Genomic DNA, 14255 nt, shown 5'->3' on the forward strand with positions numbered 1-14255 from the left:
AAATGAGTAGTCAGAGTTAGGTAAAAAACAACAAAACAAAACAAACAACAAAAAAACCCCAAGTTCTCCTATGTAATTTCCTTATGTGTGCTGAACTGTTGATAACTAGATACCACATCTTTTTAGGTGGTAACTTAAAGTATCTGTAAGACATGGATAATGTTTCATTTCTGTGATCGTAGGGGTCTGTTGGGCGGACACTCCTTGGCGATCATGCTGAAAGAAAAAGGCGAGTACATGCAGTGGTACAATGATGAACTTCTCCAAATGGCAAAGCAATTGGGTTACAAACTTTTACCAGCTTTCAATACTACCAGTGGCCTTCCTTATCCAAGAGTAAGTAATTCTGAAAAATATGGCAGTCTTTATATCCTTCCTTTGCTGTCTTAAAAAAATGAATTTTTGTGATTGGAGCCATTGTTCTTCATTTGCTTGAGGCTAGAGTAAAACGCTTCATTACTATAGGATACATTTATATTGACATTTCAATTAATTTGCGTTTGAGTGGTACAAGAATTTTGATTAGTTTAAGCCTTTTATGTGCCACTGTGTAACAGATTAGATAGATTATGCTGCAGGAGGGAGAAACAGATGCCAGACTAGAATTTGGGTTTGGAGTTACTTGGGCAGAAAACACAGGTGCATCAGCAAGCATGGGTATTGATTCTCCAGAGGAGAGGATATAGAGAGAACACAGGACGGAGGGGAATGAGGAGGGAGTAGAGCGTGTTCAGAGACTTGTTAGGAAGAGAACCACACAGTAGCTATGGTATTCTGAAATCTTAGAGCTTTGAAAGGAGGTATTTTAGAAACCAACAGAATTAGATGCAAACAGAGCCTTAAAGGATGTAATATGGGAGAATAAAGGGGAAAGATGGGTTCAAAGTGGGTGAAAATATAGGACCATTCATTTTTAGGTGTCCGTGTTGGTAGTTGAAGAGAGGTGGCAGCAGAGTCACTTGAGGGAGTTTTGTGTTTTTTCCCCCAAGAAGATTTTATATTTATTTATTATTTATTTTAATTTTTTTTTTTTTAACGTTTATTCAGTTTTGAGAGACAGAGAGAAACAGAGTGTGAGCAGGGAAGGGGCAGAAGGAGGGGGACACAGGGGCGCCTGGGTGGCTCAGTCGGTTAAGCGTCCGACTTCAGCTCAGGTCACGATCTCACGGTCCGTGAGTTCGAGCCCCGCGTCGGGCTCTGGGCTGATGGCTCAGAGCCTGGAGCCTGCTTCCGATTCTGTGTCTCCCTCTCTCTCTGCCCCTCCCTCGTTCATGCTCTGTCTCTCTCTGTCTCAAAAATAAATAAAACGTTAAAAAAAAAAAAAAAGAAGGAGGGGGACACAGAATCTGAAGCAGGTTCTAGGCTCTGAGCTGTCAGCACAGAGCCCGACACGGGGCTTGAACTCTCAAACTGCGAGATCATGACCTGAGCCGAAGTCACACGCTCAACCGACTGAGCCACCCAGGCGCCCCAGAAAATTTTATATTTAAAGCAAAGGGAAAGAAGCCATTGAATATGGAAAGAACTCTGTCTCTCTCCTGATTTATTTCTTTATTAACACTATTGCTCTCTCCCTCTTGTCCAAGTTAGATCCCTCAGCCATTACCAAGCTCTGTTAATTTTTTCTTTCCTTATTGCTGCTGTGCTAGTTGAAGCCAGTATAATTTTGTTCCTATACTATTATAAATTCCAATCTTACTCTTTTCTCTCTGGTTTATTCTTTAGAGGCTTAAAAATTAATCTTACTAAAACATAACTTTTATCAAACTACCCTCAGAAGTTTTACTGACTCCCTATTGTACAGAGTATCTTTTAACTTACAGAATTCATTATGGTTTGGCAGTAGGCTTTCTTTCTGACGTTCTCTCAGGACCTCATACCCAATGTAATGAGTGTTCCATTTCAACAAAAGAATCTTATTAGTGTCCCCCCAAACACCTAAAGCATGTGTTTTTGTTTTTACATTTCCACGCCTTTAGGCCTACCGTCTCTATTACCTGGAATAACTTTTCTCCCAATACAAATCAAGTAAGACTAACTTTCACCATCAAGAAACCTCTGACCATGATCTAGAGCAGTGCTTTTCAAACTGGAGGTTACAATATATTCCTTTACCCACCAATTTAGTGGACTGTGACCAACACTTTTTTTTTTTAAGTAAAACAGACTAGTTATTCAATCTCTTATTTAAATTTCTAGTTTTTGATATTTTGAATGGCTAGTCTGTGAACGTCTTTATACAGATCATTTTACTTATTTCTTCCATAGGAGAAATTACTAGAAGAGGAAATAGTCACAGAAGTAGGGAATGCTTTTTAAGGCTTTGGGTACTTACTGCCTAGCTGTTCTCCAGAAGGGTTCTACTTTTATAGTTACTCAGTGTTTTATAAAAGTATATGTGTCATTGTCCTGTTGCCAAAAATATGAATTATTCTTTGCTAATTTAGTGAGAAAAAATGGAGTCTTGTTTTAATGTGAATTTCTTTGCTTTCTAGTATGGTTAAACTTATTTGTTGATTTTTTTATTTTCTTGGCATATTAAAATTAAAAACAAAGTTATTTTGAATAAGCTAGATGTTTATTTAATTGGATTTACTTTTAGTAAACATTTTTAGTTTTTGTTATAAGTGGAGGTGCTGAATTATGGGGAATCTAGCATGTCTTCACTTTTGCCGGAACAGGAGAAACAGTCAAGGAATTAAAATAGTAGCTACTGGGGGGCCTGGGGGGCTCAGTCAGTTAAGCAACCGACTTTGGCTCAAGTCGTGATCTCACGGTTCGGTTCGTGGGTTTAAGCCCCGCGTCGGGCTGTCTGCTCTCAGCACAGAGCCAGCTTTGGATCTGTCTTCCTCTCTCTATCTGCCCCTCCCCAACTCGCACACGTGCACTCTCTCTCAAAAATAAATAAACATTTAAAAAAAGTAAAAAATAAAACAGTAGCTAAGAGTATTATAGTAAAATAAAGAGAATGTGTTCTTTTCTTATACTCTGAAGTATCAAAGTTTTTGATACTGCTTTTTAGAAGTAGACTGCAGACAGAAAATAAGTATCTTCCCATCCTTCCTTAATTCACACTTGTTAAATACTGCTTTTGCGCATGAAAATTTGTACAGTCAGTCTCTCTTAGATATGCATGCATAATTGATAGTATGGCATTAATGGTTTTGACTCCAAAATTTGCTGGACAGAAATGCTATAATTGTTAATGGTCATTTATTCCACCCGCGTATAAACCCTAGAGGTAGTCCACGGTATGTGATGCCATTTCCTCCAACGTAATTAAAAGTACTTTGCCAGTTTTTCATTTAAGACCTCATTTCTAAGATCAGGTAGATGATTCTATCCATGAAGTATAGGGTTAGTAAGAATTCCATTATGATTCAGTACATATTTTAGGGGTTTAATGGGTGTAGCAAATATATAATATAGATGAATTTAATGTAGGTAATTTAAAATTCTACTTTTTAATAAAAAAAATTCATTTTAAGAACTACTTTGTGACTCTCAGGAACACAGGATCAGGAGGAACCAGTTTCCAAATTCCTTCTAAGTATAAAACCTTTATTATACATTTATCCCTTTTTGTCTTAAGACTTTCAGATAAGGGGCAGTAAGCTCCTTGCTTCTGACTTCTTCATGACTAAATGGATGCTACTACCAGTGCCCTCTCTACACCCATCTTTTGAGATCTAGTCAGGACTGGAGCTTATCTAGCCTCTAGAGCAAAAGTCAGCAGTAGGATTTCCATTAGCAAAAAAGGCACTCAGCGCTTCTTTCTTGTAGAAATAGTAGTGCCCCCTGGAGATTTTGCATTTGAAAGTTGTTTAGTAACACTCACCTTCAACATATGAGATTGAAGTGATATGATACTATAAATAGCTGTATTAAGAAATAGTCCTTTTATAGCATTTTGTAGAGATCACCTTGGAACAATAAATAAAGATTATAATTCAATATACAAACATCTTAAATATTTTTAATGTACAGAACTTCAGTGATTCAAAATATCTCCTTTTTTGTTGTTAAGAGAAAAGATACTAAAAGTGGTATATAAATGTTTCCCCTGTTGTGTTTGCTTTGCCATGACTACTACTCTGGACTTTGCCATTGTTAGCCCTTAGCTACCCCCAATTATGTGATATTTTATTATATATCAATGATATTTCTTCTGATTTTTAGATCTTAGCATTTGTTGTCAGTTCCATTTGTCTGGCACTTACTTGTGACTTTCCAGTATTATTTACCATCTCCATTTATATGTCTGTCTTATTTGCTCTGTCTGGATTTTAAGCTCCCTGAGGACCAAGGATCTTTTCAGTTATTTTATGTCTTAACGTAATACCCAGCACGTAGTAGATAACTACTGGTCAGTTGATTGTAATAATTAGTAGAACTAACCAGAAAATAATTTTCACTGTTGACTCTTACTGCAAATATTTATAAAAATTATTATACTTTAGCATAATTAATGTAAATTAATTTTAAAGTTTATTCTCAATTTTAATTCTGTAGGTAGAGATATAGGTAACATGGAAAGGACAAGGGATGGTTCCCATTCTGGTTCTTGGTTCAGAACTACCTGAAGTCATTTATTCTTTCAGAATTACAAATGATAGAGATAATTATGAATTTGAGTGGAGATAGAGAGATGCTGCTAGGCTAATAGCACATGAAACATGAGGTAAATTTTGCCTTAAGTGGCATTCTGCAAAGTGAGGTAAATGGCCAACATAGCAATCTGCTCTGTGTCTCACCTATGTTTCACTCTCGTTATTTGTTTATTGGTGGTGAGTGGGTACTATCCCTGTCTTCATGCATAGGTATTCCTAGAGTGTTGATTGGATACTGTTAAGGTAATAGGCATACCCAGCAATTGATTTCTGCAGCTAAGTCGAAATACAAATTTATTTGAACTTCTTACGAGTCTGATAGTAAGTGATCTAGAAACACGATTTTTATTTGTTTTGTTGTTGTTGTTACGCTAAATCTTGGCATATGCTTGCTCTTTTGTTATTTATTTGGACTGTGGAAGACCATGATCAGTCTAGTCAGTTTGGTTCTGGTTCACCCAGTTTTATCACATAGTATAATGTGGTTGTCTTTGAATTATAAAAAAAAAAACCTCCTTTGGAAAAAAATTTTTTGTGTTGTTTGATAGCCCATCAGCAAGGCTATACACTGTGTTTCAGAACTTTTAAAGCCTTTAAACAAAATTTTAATCTTTTAAATACACCCCATACCTAATCAGTTTTTTCACTGTGGAGGGCTAATATAGTACTGGTTTTTCACAAATTCTCAATTAAACTGAATTTCTCTTAGGGCTAGTCTAATATCCTATTCTTGTACTAACTGGTTTAAACTGTCCAGAGAATAAAATTGTTTTGGAAGGTGTTTTCTCTATGTAATTCCTAAATGGGTACTTAATTTTGGTCTCATTGAGGAAGGAAATAAATGAAAACTTACCCCATGAATATATGTATGGTAGTATATACTTCACTAGATGTTAAATTGGAAAGTCACAAAGATCATCAGATTAAATTTCAGTGTTTAGGTATTTTATTAATTATTTCCATGATTTGATGAAAAATCTTGACTGAAAAATAATCTCTTATCCAGAAGCCATTATCTCTTGACAGTTGCTAATGATAATCTTCTGATTTTATTTAGATTAATTTAAAGTTTGGTATCAGAAAACCAGAAGCTCGGACAGGAACTGAGACAGATACCTGTACAGCTTGTGCAGGTACCTTGATCCTTGAGTTTGCTGCTTTAAGTCGATTCACAGGAGCAACAATATTTGAGGTTTGCTTTTCATAGTCTTTGATTTCTTGGGTTTTGGACATAACTAACTTTATATCTTTTTTTCATTGGTCAAGTATGAGGATTATCAGTTGGAGGAGTACTGTTAGTTTAGGGAACTTTGGTCTGGATTCCATCACATGGTTTTTGTCAAAACCCCAGAAGTCATTGTGAGGTAGCTGTATGTTAAATACAACTTTGCATTTCTGTAAATTTTTAGCTCTATTCTTAGAAGACTTTTAGCTATATTCTATGAATTTGATATCACAAATGTCTTATATGAAAAACTGTCTTTTTGTTTATTCTACTTCTAGATGGTCTATTGCATTTCTGAAAGCTTCACTGAAACACAGTGAACTTTTTACTCTTGTCTTGACAGAGTCATAGCTGTAAGTTTTTTACTCCAAGGTTAATGTTATTTCTTATCTAAAAGACTTAATATTCCCTAAGTAATATGTTGTGGACTAGCTGTGTCTCACACTTTTAATTTTATCTGTATGTTTAAGCATGTCATTATAGTGCAATAGTATCACAAAATACCCTCTTTTTCAAACATATGATTTAGGAAAATTTTTAAAAATTCAGGAGATGGCAAACAGAACAAGCCGAAATAGGGAATACTTAAAGACATTGGATCTGAGTGTAATTAAAATAAGTCAAGTGGTCTTTGTGTGTATGTGTATGTTTGGTTTAGTGTTTATTTTGTATTTTGCTGACATATTTTCCTTTCATTGAAAAGTATAGTCATTTTTGCATACTGTCTTAATTTAATTCGAATTACAAACTCTGAGATATTGATGCATTTATAGGATGGGCAAGTGAGACTTAAAGAGGATAAGATGCACAGCAAATAGGTGAATGAGTGGAATTGGAATTAGAATCCATGTCTTTCTAAATACAAAGTCCATACTCTTTCCACTAGTCTATTTTGTATTTATGAGTAAGTCTCTTGAAAATTATGATCTTTTTAACTTATGATTATACGTTAATTTATTGTAAGAGAAGCAACCTGATGCAGTTGACAGAGCATTGATCTAATATAGGGTTGGCAAACAACAGTCAGGGCCAAATCCAGCCACTGCCTGTTTTTGTGAATAAAGTTTTATTGAAACACAGCCATGTTTATTTATTTATTTTTGTCTATGACTCCATTTGTGCTACAGTGACAGAGGTGAGTAATTGTGACACTGACTGTATAACCCGTAATGCCTAAAATATTTACTGTCTGGCCCTTATCAGAAAAAGTTTGTTGGTGTTGATCTAATAAAGAGATTAGAATTCTCATATTAGTTGTCCTGTAATTCAGGTTTAAACTTTGGATAAATCTTTGATTTCACTGGGCCTGTTTTCTTAGCTGTAAGATAGGAATAGGGAAATATAATCTTTATGAAACTTCTGGCCCTGAAGTTCTAGTGTTTAATTAAAGCCATAATCTGCTTTGTTCTAAAAAATCAGCATAAATAAGTTGAATCAAGAGTTAAGACTATTTTACACTCCTCTTAGATCTACAAAGTGGCAAATTGGTTTAACGATTTTTTTTCTTTTGTAGAAGTACTTCTCCAAAGCTAAATACAGTCATGCTCTGAAATTAATTTTAACTCTCTTGTAATGTCCTTTGCTTTTATCTTTTATAACATTTTTTCATCCAAAGCCAAGAATTTGATCAGAAATTATTTTAATTTAGTGTCCAATGGGTGAAAATAAATGGAAAAAAATGGTATCGTAAGGTTATAAATTTGGTATTGCCAAATGAATACTAGTTAATTTATTTAGTCTTCAGTAACAAAGTTTTATGCTATTTAAGAAGTGGGCTCTTGAAATGCCTGTTTGTGTTTCAAAGATGACATACCAACTTTGAAATTCTCTTCTAATTCTCTAAATAAGACTATCTAAGGAGATCTTCACTTTGTATTTAAATGATAGGCATTATTTTAGCAAGTACATTTAATTATGGCAGCAATTAATATAATTTAATAATACATGTGTGAATGTGAACTTACACTATCAGAGTAGATGAACGTGATGGTCTCAAAGTGAGATCACTGCCACTAAATAGCATTTTTAGACCTGTTCTTTTTAACTAGACTTGATTGGCTGAAAGAAAAAAAGCCAAGATTTTACTTGTAAGGAAGTTTAATATAATAAATCTTATTTTAGGAATTTTACTTAATTCTTAAAATATGCTGTGAGCCTTTGATTTTTTTTTCTTTGTCTCCTGTTTTCCAGAGACATATAGTTCTTCAGGTATGCTTTTCTTTTTTTTAATTATAGGAATACGCAAGAAAAGCTCTTGATTTTCTCTGGGAAAAAAGACAGCGAAGTAGTAATTTAGTAGGCGTGACTATAAATATTCATACTGGAGATTGGGTAAGAAAAGGTATGTAAGTCGGGCTTCTTAAGCCTTCATATCCTCAGAATGGTTGGGAAATAAAGGATTTTCATTTGTTAAAATAATCTTTGGGACAGTATAAAGCATAGTTTTTCACCAGATTTTCTAGAATTTTAGCTAATTTAACTTGATTTTCTTCTTTGGTGCCAAATAATAGCACACTTACTCTAGATGGGCTTACTGATTTGTTTCATATTTTATTGGGTATAGCATTATAGATATAGGGTATAGATGAAACACTAGAACTATTCCTTTGAGAACTAGAGGATCAGAATACCTCAGCCATCTCACATTAAGTGGAAATCTGTATTTAATGTTATCACCAGCCCTTATTAAAATGAATTGGACTCGTGAGACGTGTTATTTGAACAAACCAAATATAGTGTTATATAAAGAATATGAATGAATCTTTATAAGACACTCCTATAAAACATAGATGAATGGAAATATACTAGAATATTCCTAAGGAGATTATTTTACTTATTATCTATTTAGTATTATAGAAGATTTTTCCAAATTTTGTCTGTAGGGTTCCTGAAACTAATCTGAATTCTGGCTTCAGAATTCTGCAGTTTCTTTTTTTAAACTTACTTGGAGCCCCACATTGGGCATGGAGCCTATTTAAAAACAAAACAAAAAAAGAAAACAGTATAATCTGCTTGGAACTGAAGTGCAAATTCATCAGAATTAATTTTCAATTATAATTTTTGGTTTATGACATACTCATCATTGGTCCATTCATGGCCCATTTTGCTTAGTCATTTTTAAGAATGTAGTAAGGAAGGACCTACAAATGGGCCATCCATTACTTGACAACATGCACTTCTGCGTATGGTCCTTGACTCTCTCTACCTGTGCAATCCTACATCTCTGCCTTCTCTAACTGAAATAGTCATCATTCTTATGACTGATGATTTGCTTTTAATAAAGTTATATTACATCTGTATGTATTCTTAAAAAGTACATTTCTTTGTTTTAAACTTTATAAAATCCTATGTCCTGTATACTTTTGAGACTCTTTCACTTAATATGATTTTGCTAAGATTCATGCATATTATTACATGAAGGCATATTTCATTTTATTTTGAATGCTGTCTAATATTTTATTGGATGAATGAACCACAATCTAAGTATTTAGATAGTTTCCAGGATTTTACTGTTGTGAATAATAGTGCTGTGAATATTTTTTATGTTTCTCCTGTTGTACATGTTTAAGAGTTTTTCTTGGCTATATATGTAGGAGTGGAAGTTTTAGATCATAGGATAAATTAATGTTCAGCTTTAGGAGATAATGTCAAAATTGTTTTCAACATCGTTTTCCAAAGTCATTTCACCACTTTATACTTCCATCAGCAACATATAAGAGATCCCTTGAATTAACATCCTCTCCATTGAGTATTGTCAGACTCAAAAACGATTTTGCAATAAAATGGGTATAAAATGATTTCCCATTGTGGTTTCATTTGTATTTCTTTGACCATTGATGATGTTTAACACCTCTTCGTATTTAGTGGTCATATAGGTTTCCCTTTTTTTTTTTTTTTTTGATATTGATGTTTTTGTATTTTGTCCATTTTCTACTCAGTTAGTTGTGCTTTTAAAAAAAATTATTGAGGGGCACCTGGGTGGCTCAGTTGGTTAAGCATCCAACTCTTGATTTTGGCTCAGGTCATGATCTCGCAGTTTGTGGGATTGAGCCCAGAGTTGGGTGCTGCTCTGAGAGTGTGGAGCTTGCTTGGGTTTCTCTCTCTCTCAAAATAAATAAAGTTAAAAAACCTCACTTTATAAAAAAAATAGTGTTGATACCTATGTGATACTTACGATCTATGTGATAACTATCCTTTGAAATTTATTGACATTTTCTTTTTGGCCTGGAACATAGCCAGTTTTTGTGAACATTTTGCTTTAAAAAGTGTGTATTTTCTAATTGTTGTATGTAGATATCTATATATATCAATTTGCTTAATTTGTTCAGATCTTTGCTGATTTTGTTTGCTTGAACTCTCAAGAATTAAGAAAGGTGGATAACGTTTCTGACAAAGATAATGGACTAATATCTGCCTATAGTTCTATTGGTGCACTGGTCTATTTTATTGGGTGCATACATTTAAAATTGCTCTCTTCTTGGTTGAACCTTCCATCATTATGCAGTGATCATCTCTAATAATGTATTTTGTCTTTTAGTCTGTTTAATCTGATAGCAGTACAGCTCTATCAGCTTTATATTGTTTAATTGCCTGATGAGTGTTTTTTCTATCCTTTTACTTTGAGTCTTTGCAGGTGCTCATGCTATAACTCTTATAAAATGTATAAGTTTGTAAAAGCCAATTTGTCTTATCTTTTAATTGGTGATTTCAGTCCATTCACATTTACTTCTTTTTTTAATATATTTGGGCTTATACTATCTTAATTGTAATTTCAGTGTGTTCCACTTTAATCAGTGTGTTTTCTCTTTATCTTTTTGTTATTAAATGAAACTTATATTTACCTTCTAGTAAGACATGGACTTTAGCATGTTCTCCTGTCTCTGTCTCCACTCGCCCCACCCCTCATTTCCCATTATATTGATATTATATAGTTGGTTCTTATTCACTCTGAATGTGTTCTTTTTTCTTTTGGTCTTAGTGCTACCCTCCTTTTCCTTTAAAGGTAACAGACCGTCAAGATATTTGCTCACTTGTACTTTGTATATTGCTCTCAACATCTGTTAGATTTGCCTCTCTTCTTATTTAAGTAATTATTCCTGCTTTCAGTAGCTTTAATAGCTACTGAGGCCTTTAATGGCTGACAGTCATTTTATTATGCTTTCGTATTTGAGTGAAGGTTTGGCTGTATATAATTTTCTGTTTAAGTTCTTTTCCTTCAAGTCTTTAAAAATACAACTCTATTGTCTTCTTACATCCTGCTAAAAAATCTGATATTATTCTGATTTTTATGCCCTTGTGTGTATGATCTACTCTTTCTTTCTCGAAGATTAAGAATATTGAATGCAAAGAGGGTTGCCTGGGTGGCTCAGTCTGTTAAGCGTCCGACTTTGGCTCAGGTCATGATCTCACAGTTCGTGGGTTAGATCCCTGTGTCGGGCTCTGTGCTGACAGCTCAGAGCCTGGAACCTGCTTTAGATTCTGTGTCTCCCTCTCTCTCTGCCCCTTCCCCACTTGTGTTCTCTCTCTCTCTTTCTCTCTCAAAAATAAATAAACATTAAAAATTAAAAAGCAATAAAAAGAATATTGAATGTAAAGAAAATTTTCTAAAAATTTCACTATAGTTTTAGATGTAAAATATTCTTTAGCTCTCCTTTTGGTATTCTATGGGTCCTTTCTACTTAAAATCTTTGTTTTTTTTTTTTTTTAAGTTTATTTATTTGGGAGGGGGGCAGAGAGAGAATCCCAAGCAGGCTCCCCGCTGTCAGCACGGAGTTTGACATGGGGCTCAATCCCACAACTGTGAAATCATGATCTAAGCCAAAATCAAGAGTCATACACTTAGCCAACTGAGCCACTCAGGCGCCCCTAAAATCTTTTATGTTTTTAATTGCTGAAAACTGGTCTTATTTTTTATTTTTTTCATCTTATTTTTTAGATGTTCTTTTCATTTTTATTTGTCTTTCTGCAATTCCTATTATCTTAATCACTTCTATTTCTATCCTCTGTATGTCTTAGCCTTTGTGTGTGTGTGTGTGTGTGTGTGTGTGTGTGTGTGTGTATATTTCCCCCCCCCCCCCCCTTTTCTTTCTTCTGGAAGATTGCTTCTGGTCTTCCAGTTGGCTCATCTGTTCCTCAGCTGCATCCTTTCTGCTGTATATCCCATCTGTTATGTTACTTTAACTGTGTATTTTTATTCCATATGTTTCTGCCCGATTAAAGAATTTTTTCTTGTTGGGGCACCTGGCTGATTTTAGTCAATACAGCATGTGACTCTTGATCTCAGGGTTGTGAGTTCAAGCTCCAAGTTGGGTGGAGAACTTACTTAAAATTTTTTTTCCTTATTTTTTACTGCTAATATCTTTCCTATCTCTTCAGTATGTTTGTTAGGCTAAATTTTTAAAAAAATTTTAAAGTTTGTTTATTTATTTTGAGAGAAAGAGAGCACAAGCAGGAAAGGGGCAGAGAGAAGGAGAGGCAGAATCCCAAACAGGCTCCACACCATCAGTGCAGAGCCCCATGTGGGCCTTGAACTCACAAACTGTGAGATCACAACCCAAGCCAAGATCAAGAGTTGGACGCATAACTGAATGTGCCACCCAGGTGCCCCTATTTGGCTAATTTTAAAATTAAATAATTTAAAATGGGTGTGCCTGTTCTATTTCTTGTTCTGATAAGTTCTTATTCTAGTACATTCTTTTTATTTTTAGAAAGTCATGCTTCTTAAATGTTTTTGGCCTACAAGTTCATGTTCTTTGTCACCTACTCTGTGGAAAGATCAGATTCCAATCCCTGTCATCCTCAGTGATCTTAGGGATGAATTCTAAGAAATTTTTTTTAAAAACACTGATGCTTAGATTCCTAGAGATTCTGATTCAGTTGACATTGAGTGTTCCCTGGGTGTAGGGATTTGTAAGATTGTAATTATAATTTAGATTGTAATTCACTAGCCTCATTTGTGGGGAAAAGTAGGGGAAAGAATGTCTAAAATTAGTCCGCCACTCTTTTGTTCAGTTCCTTATGCAGGGCTTCTATGATGCCCAGATTTTACCCTGAGGATACCTGGAGCATAGACTGAGTTGTAGCAAGGATAGGAGGAGACATTGTGTCTTATGACAGTGGTGGGACAGAAGCATCTGCAAAGCTCTAGCAGTTTCCCACCTGATTGACTTTCTTAGCCATTTCTGGCCGCCTTCTGTTCCTGGCCAAGGCCACCCTCTCCCCCACCTTCCCTGCTTCTGCCGCGAGGTTTCTTACAGGTTTTTATTTTCTTTCTTTGGTCCATTTTAATGATGATCTTGGAGGAAGAGGCCACTAGTCACACTAGGTGCAGCAATTAGAATTGTCACCTCTAGTGGGGTGCCTGTCTGGCTTAGTAGAGCATGCAACTCTTGATCTCGGGGTTGTAGGTTCCAGCCCCATGTTGGGTGTAGAGATTACTTTAAAATCTTAAAAAGCGGGGAAAAAAAAGAATTGATACCTCTAAACAGCTGCAGTCTTGATTTCATATCTACTCTAACTCTACAGATTGATGTCTTACTGATTAAGGGTGTAATTTTTTTTAAAAAATTGCACAATGGTCCTCTCTAGTATTTCCTCTTTGGAGTTCCTCACTAAGAAAATGAGCTTTGAAAAACTTCTTAAAACTAGTATCTCCTGCTTTTTTTTTTTTTTTTTTTTTTTTTTTTTTAGTTTTTTTAACATTTCTATTCATTTTTGAGAGACAGAGAGAGTCAGAGTGTGAGCAGGGATGGGGCAGAGAGAGAGACAGAAAATCTGAAGCAGGCTCCAGGCTCTGAGCTGTCACACAGAGCTTGACATGGGGCTTGAACTCATGAAGTGTGAGATCATGACCTGAGCCGAAGCCAGACACTTAACCCACTGAGCCACCCAGGCACCCCTCCTGCTTTTAAATAAGGTTTATGTAACCAGTTTTGCAAAGTAAGAGTTTTTTTTTTTTTTGTAAACATACAGACATCAGCAAGGAATTGTCGGTTATTCAAATAGTAGGGTTAATATTTCTGTAAATGTTGAATTTTTACTGTAAACACAATTTCATGTTTAGACCAGTGTTTCATTCTTAGTGTACTAATATCCTTACTTGTACTCTGTAAAGAGTTTTTAAGACTGTTTAAATAAAGAATTGTGTTTATGTGTATTTTTTCCATAGATAGTGGAGTTGGAGCAGGGATTGATTCATATTATGAATATCTGTTGAAAGCCTATGTCTTACTTGGAGATGACAGTTTTCTGGAAAGATTTAATACAGTAAGTTGATCCAATTTTATATTAATTTTAGAGCCAATTTTATTTGCCAGATTTTGATAGAAGTTCAATTATCTGAGTGGCAATCTGAGAAATAATTTGTTTTTAAACGTGTGTGTGTGTGTGTGTGTGTGTGTGTGTGTGTGTGTGTGTGTGTG

General features: G+C 34.8%; 1 protein-coding gene across 7 annotated transcripts in view; it reads left to right on the plus strand.

Annotated features, from left to right (window-relative positions):
• EDEM3 (ER degradation enhancing alpha-mannosidase like protein 3) overlaps positions 1-14255 on the plus strand; it is a 68956-nt gene that overhangs the window by 25830 nt on the left and 28871 nt on the right. For all 7 annotated transcript variants that reach the window (XM_049634086.1, XM_049634084.1, XM_049634085.1 and 4 more), the window contains 4 exons: positions 183-336; positions 5668-5802; positions 8071-8176; positions 14003-14100. In XM_049634086.1, coding sequence (XP_049490043.1) covers positions 183-336; positions 5668-5802; positions 8071-8176; positions 14003-14100 — 493 coding nt within the window. The remainder of the gene's footprint in view (positions 1-182; positions 337-5667; positions 5803-8070; positions 8177-14002; positions 14101-14255) is intronic.

This window comes from Panthera uncia, chromosome F1 (assembly GCF_023721935.1).
Source record: "Panthera uncia isolate 11264 chromosome F1, Puncia_PCG_1.0, whole genome shotgun sequence".
NCBI classification, from domain to species: domain Eukaryota; kingdom Metazoa; phylum Chordata; class Mammalia; order Carnivora; family Felidae; genus Panthera; species Panthera uncia.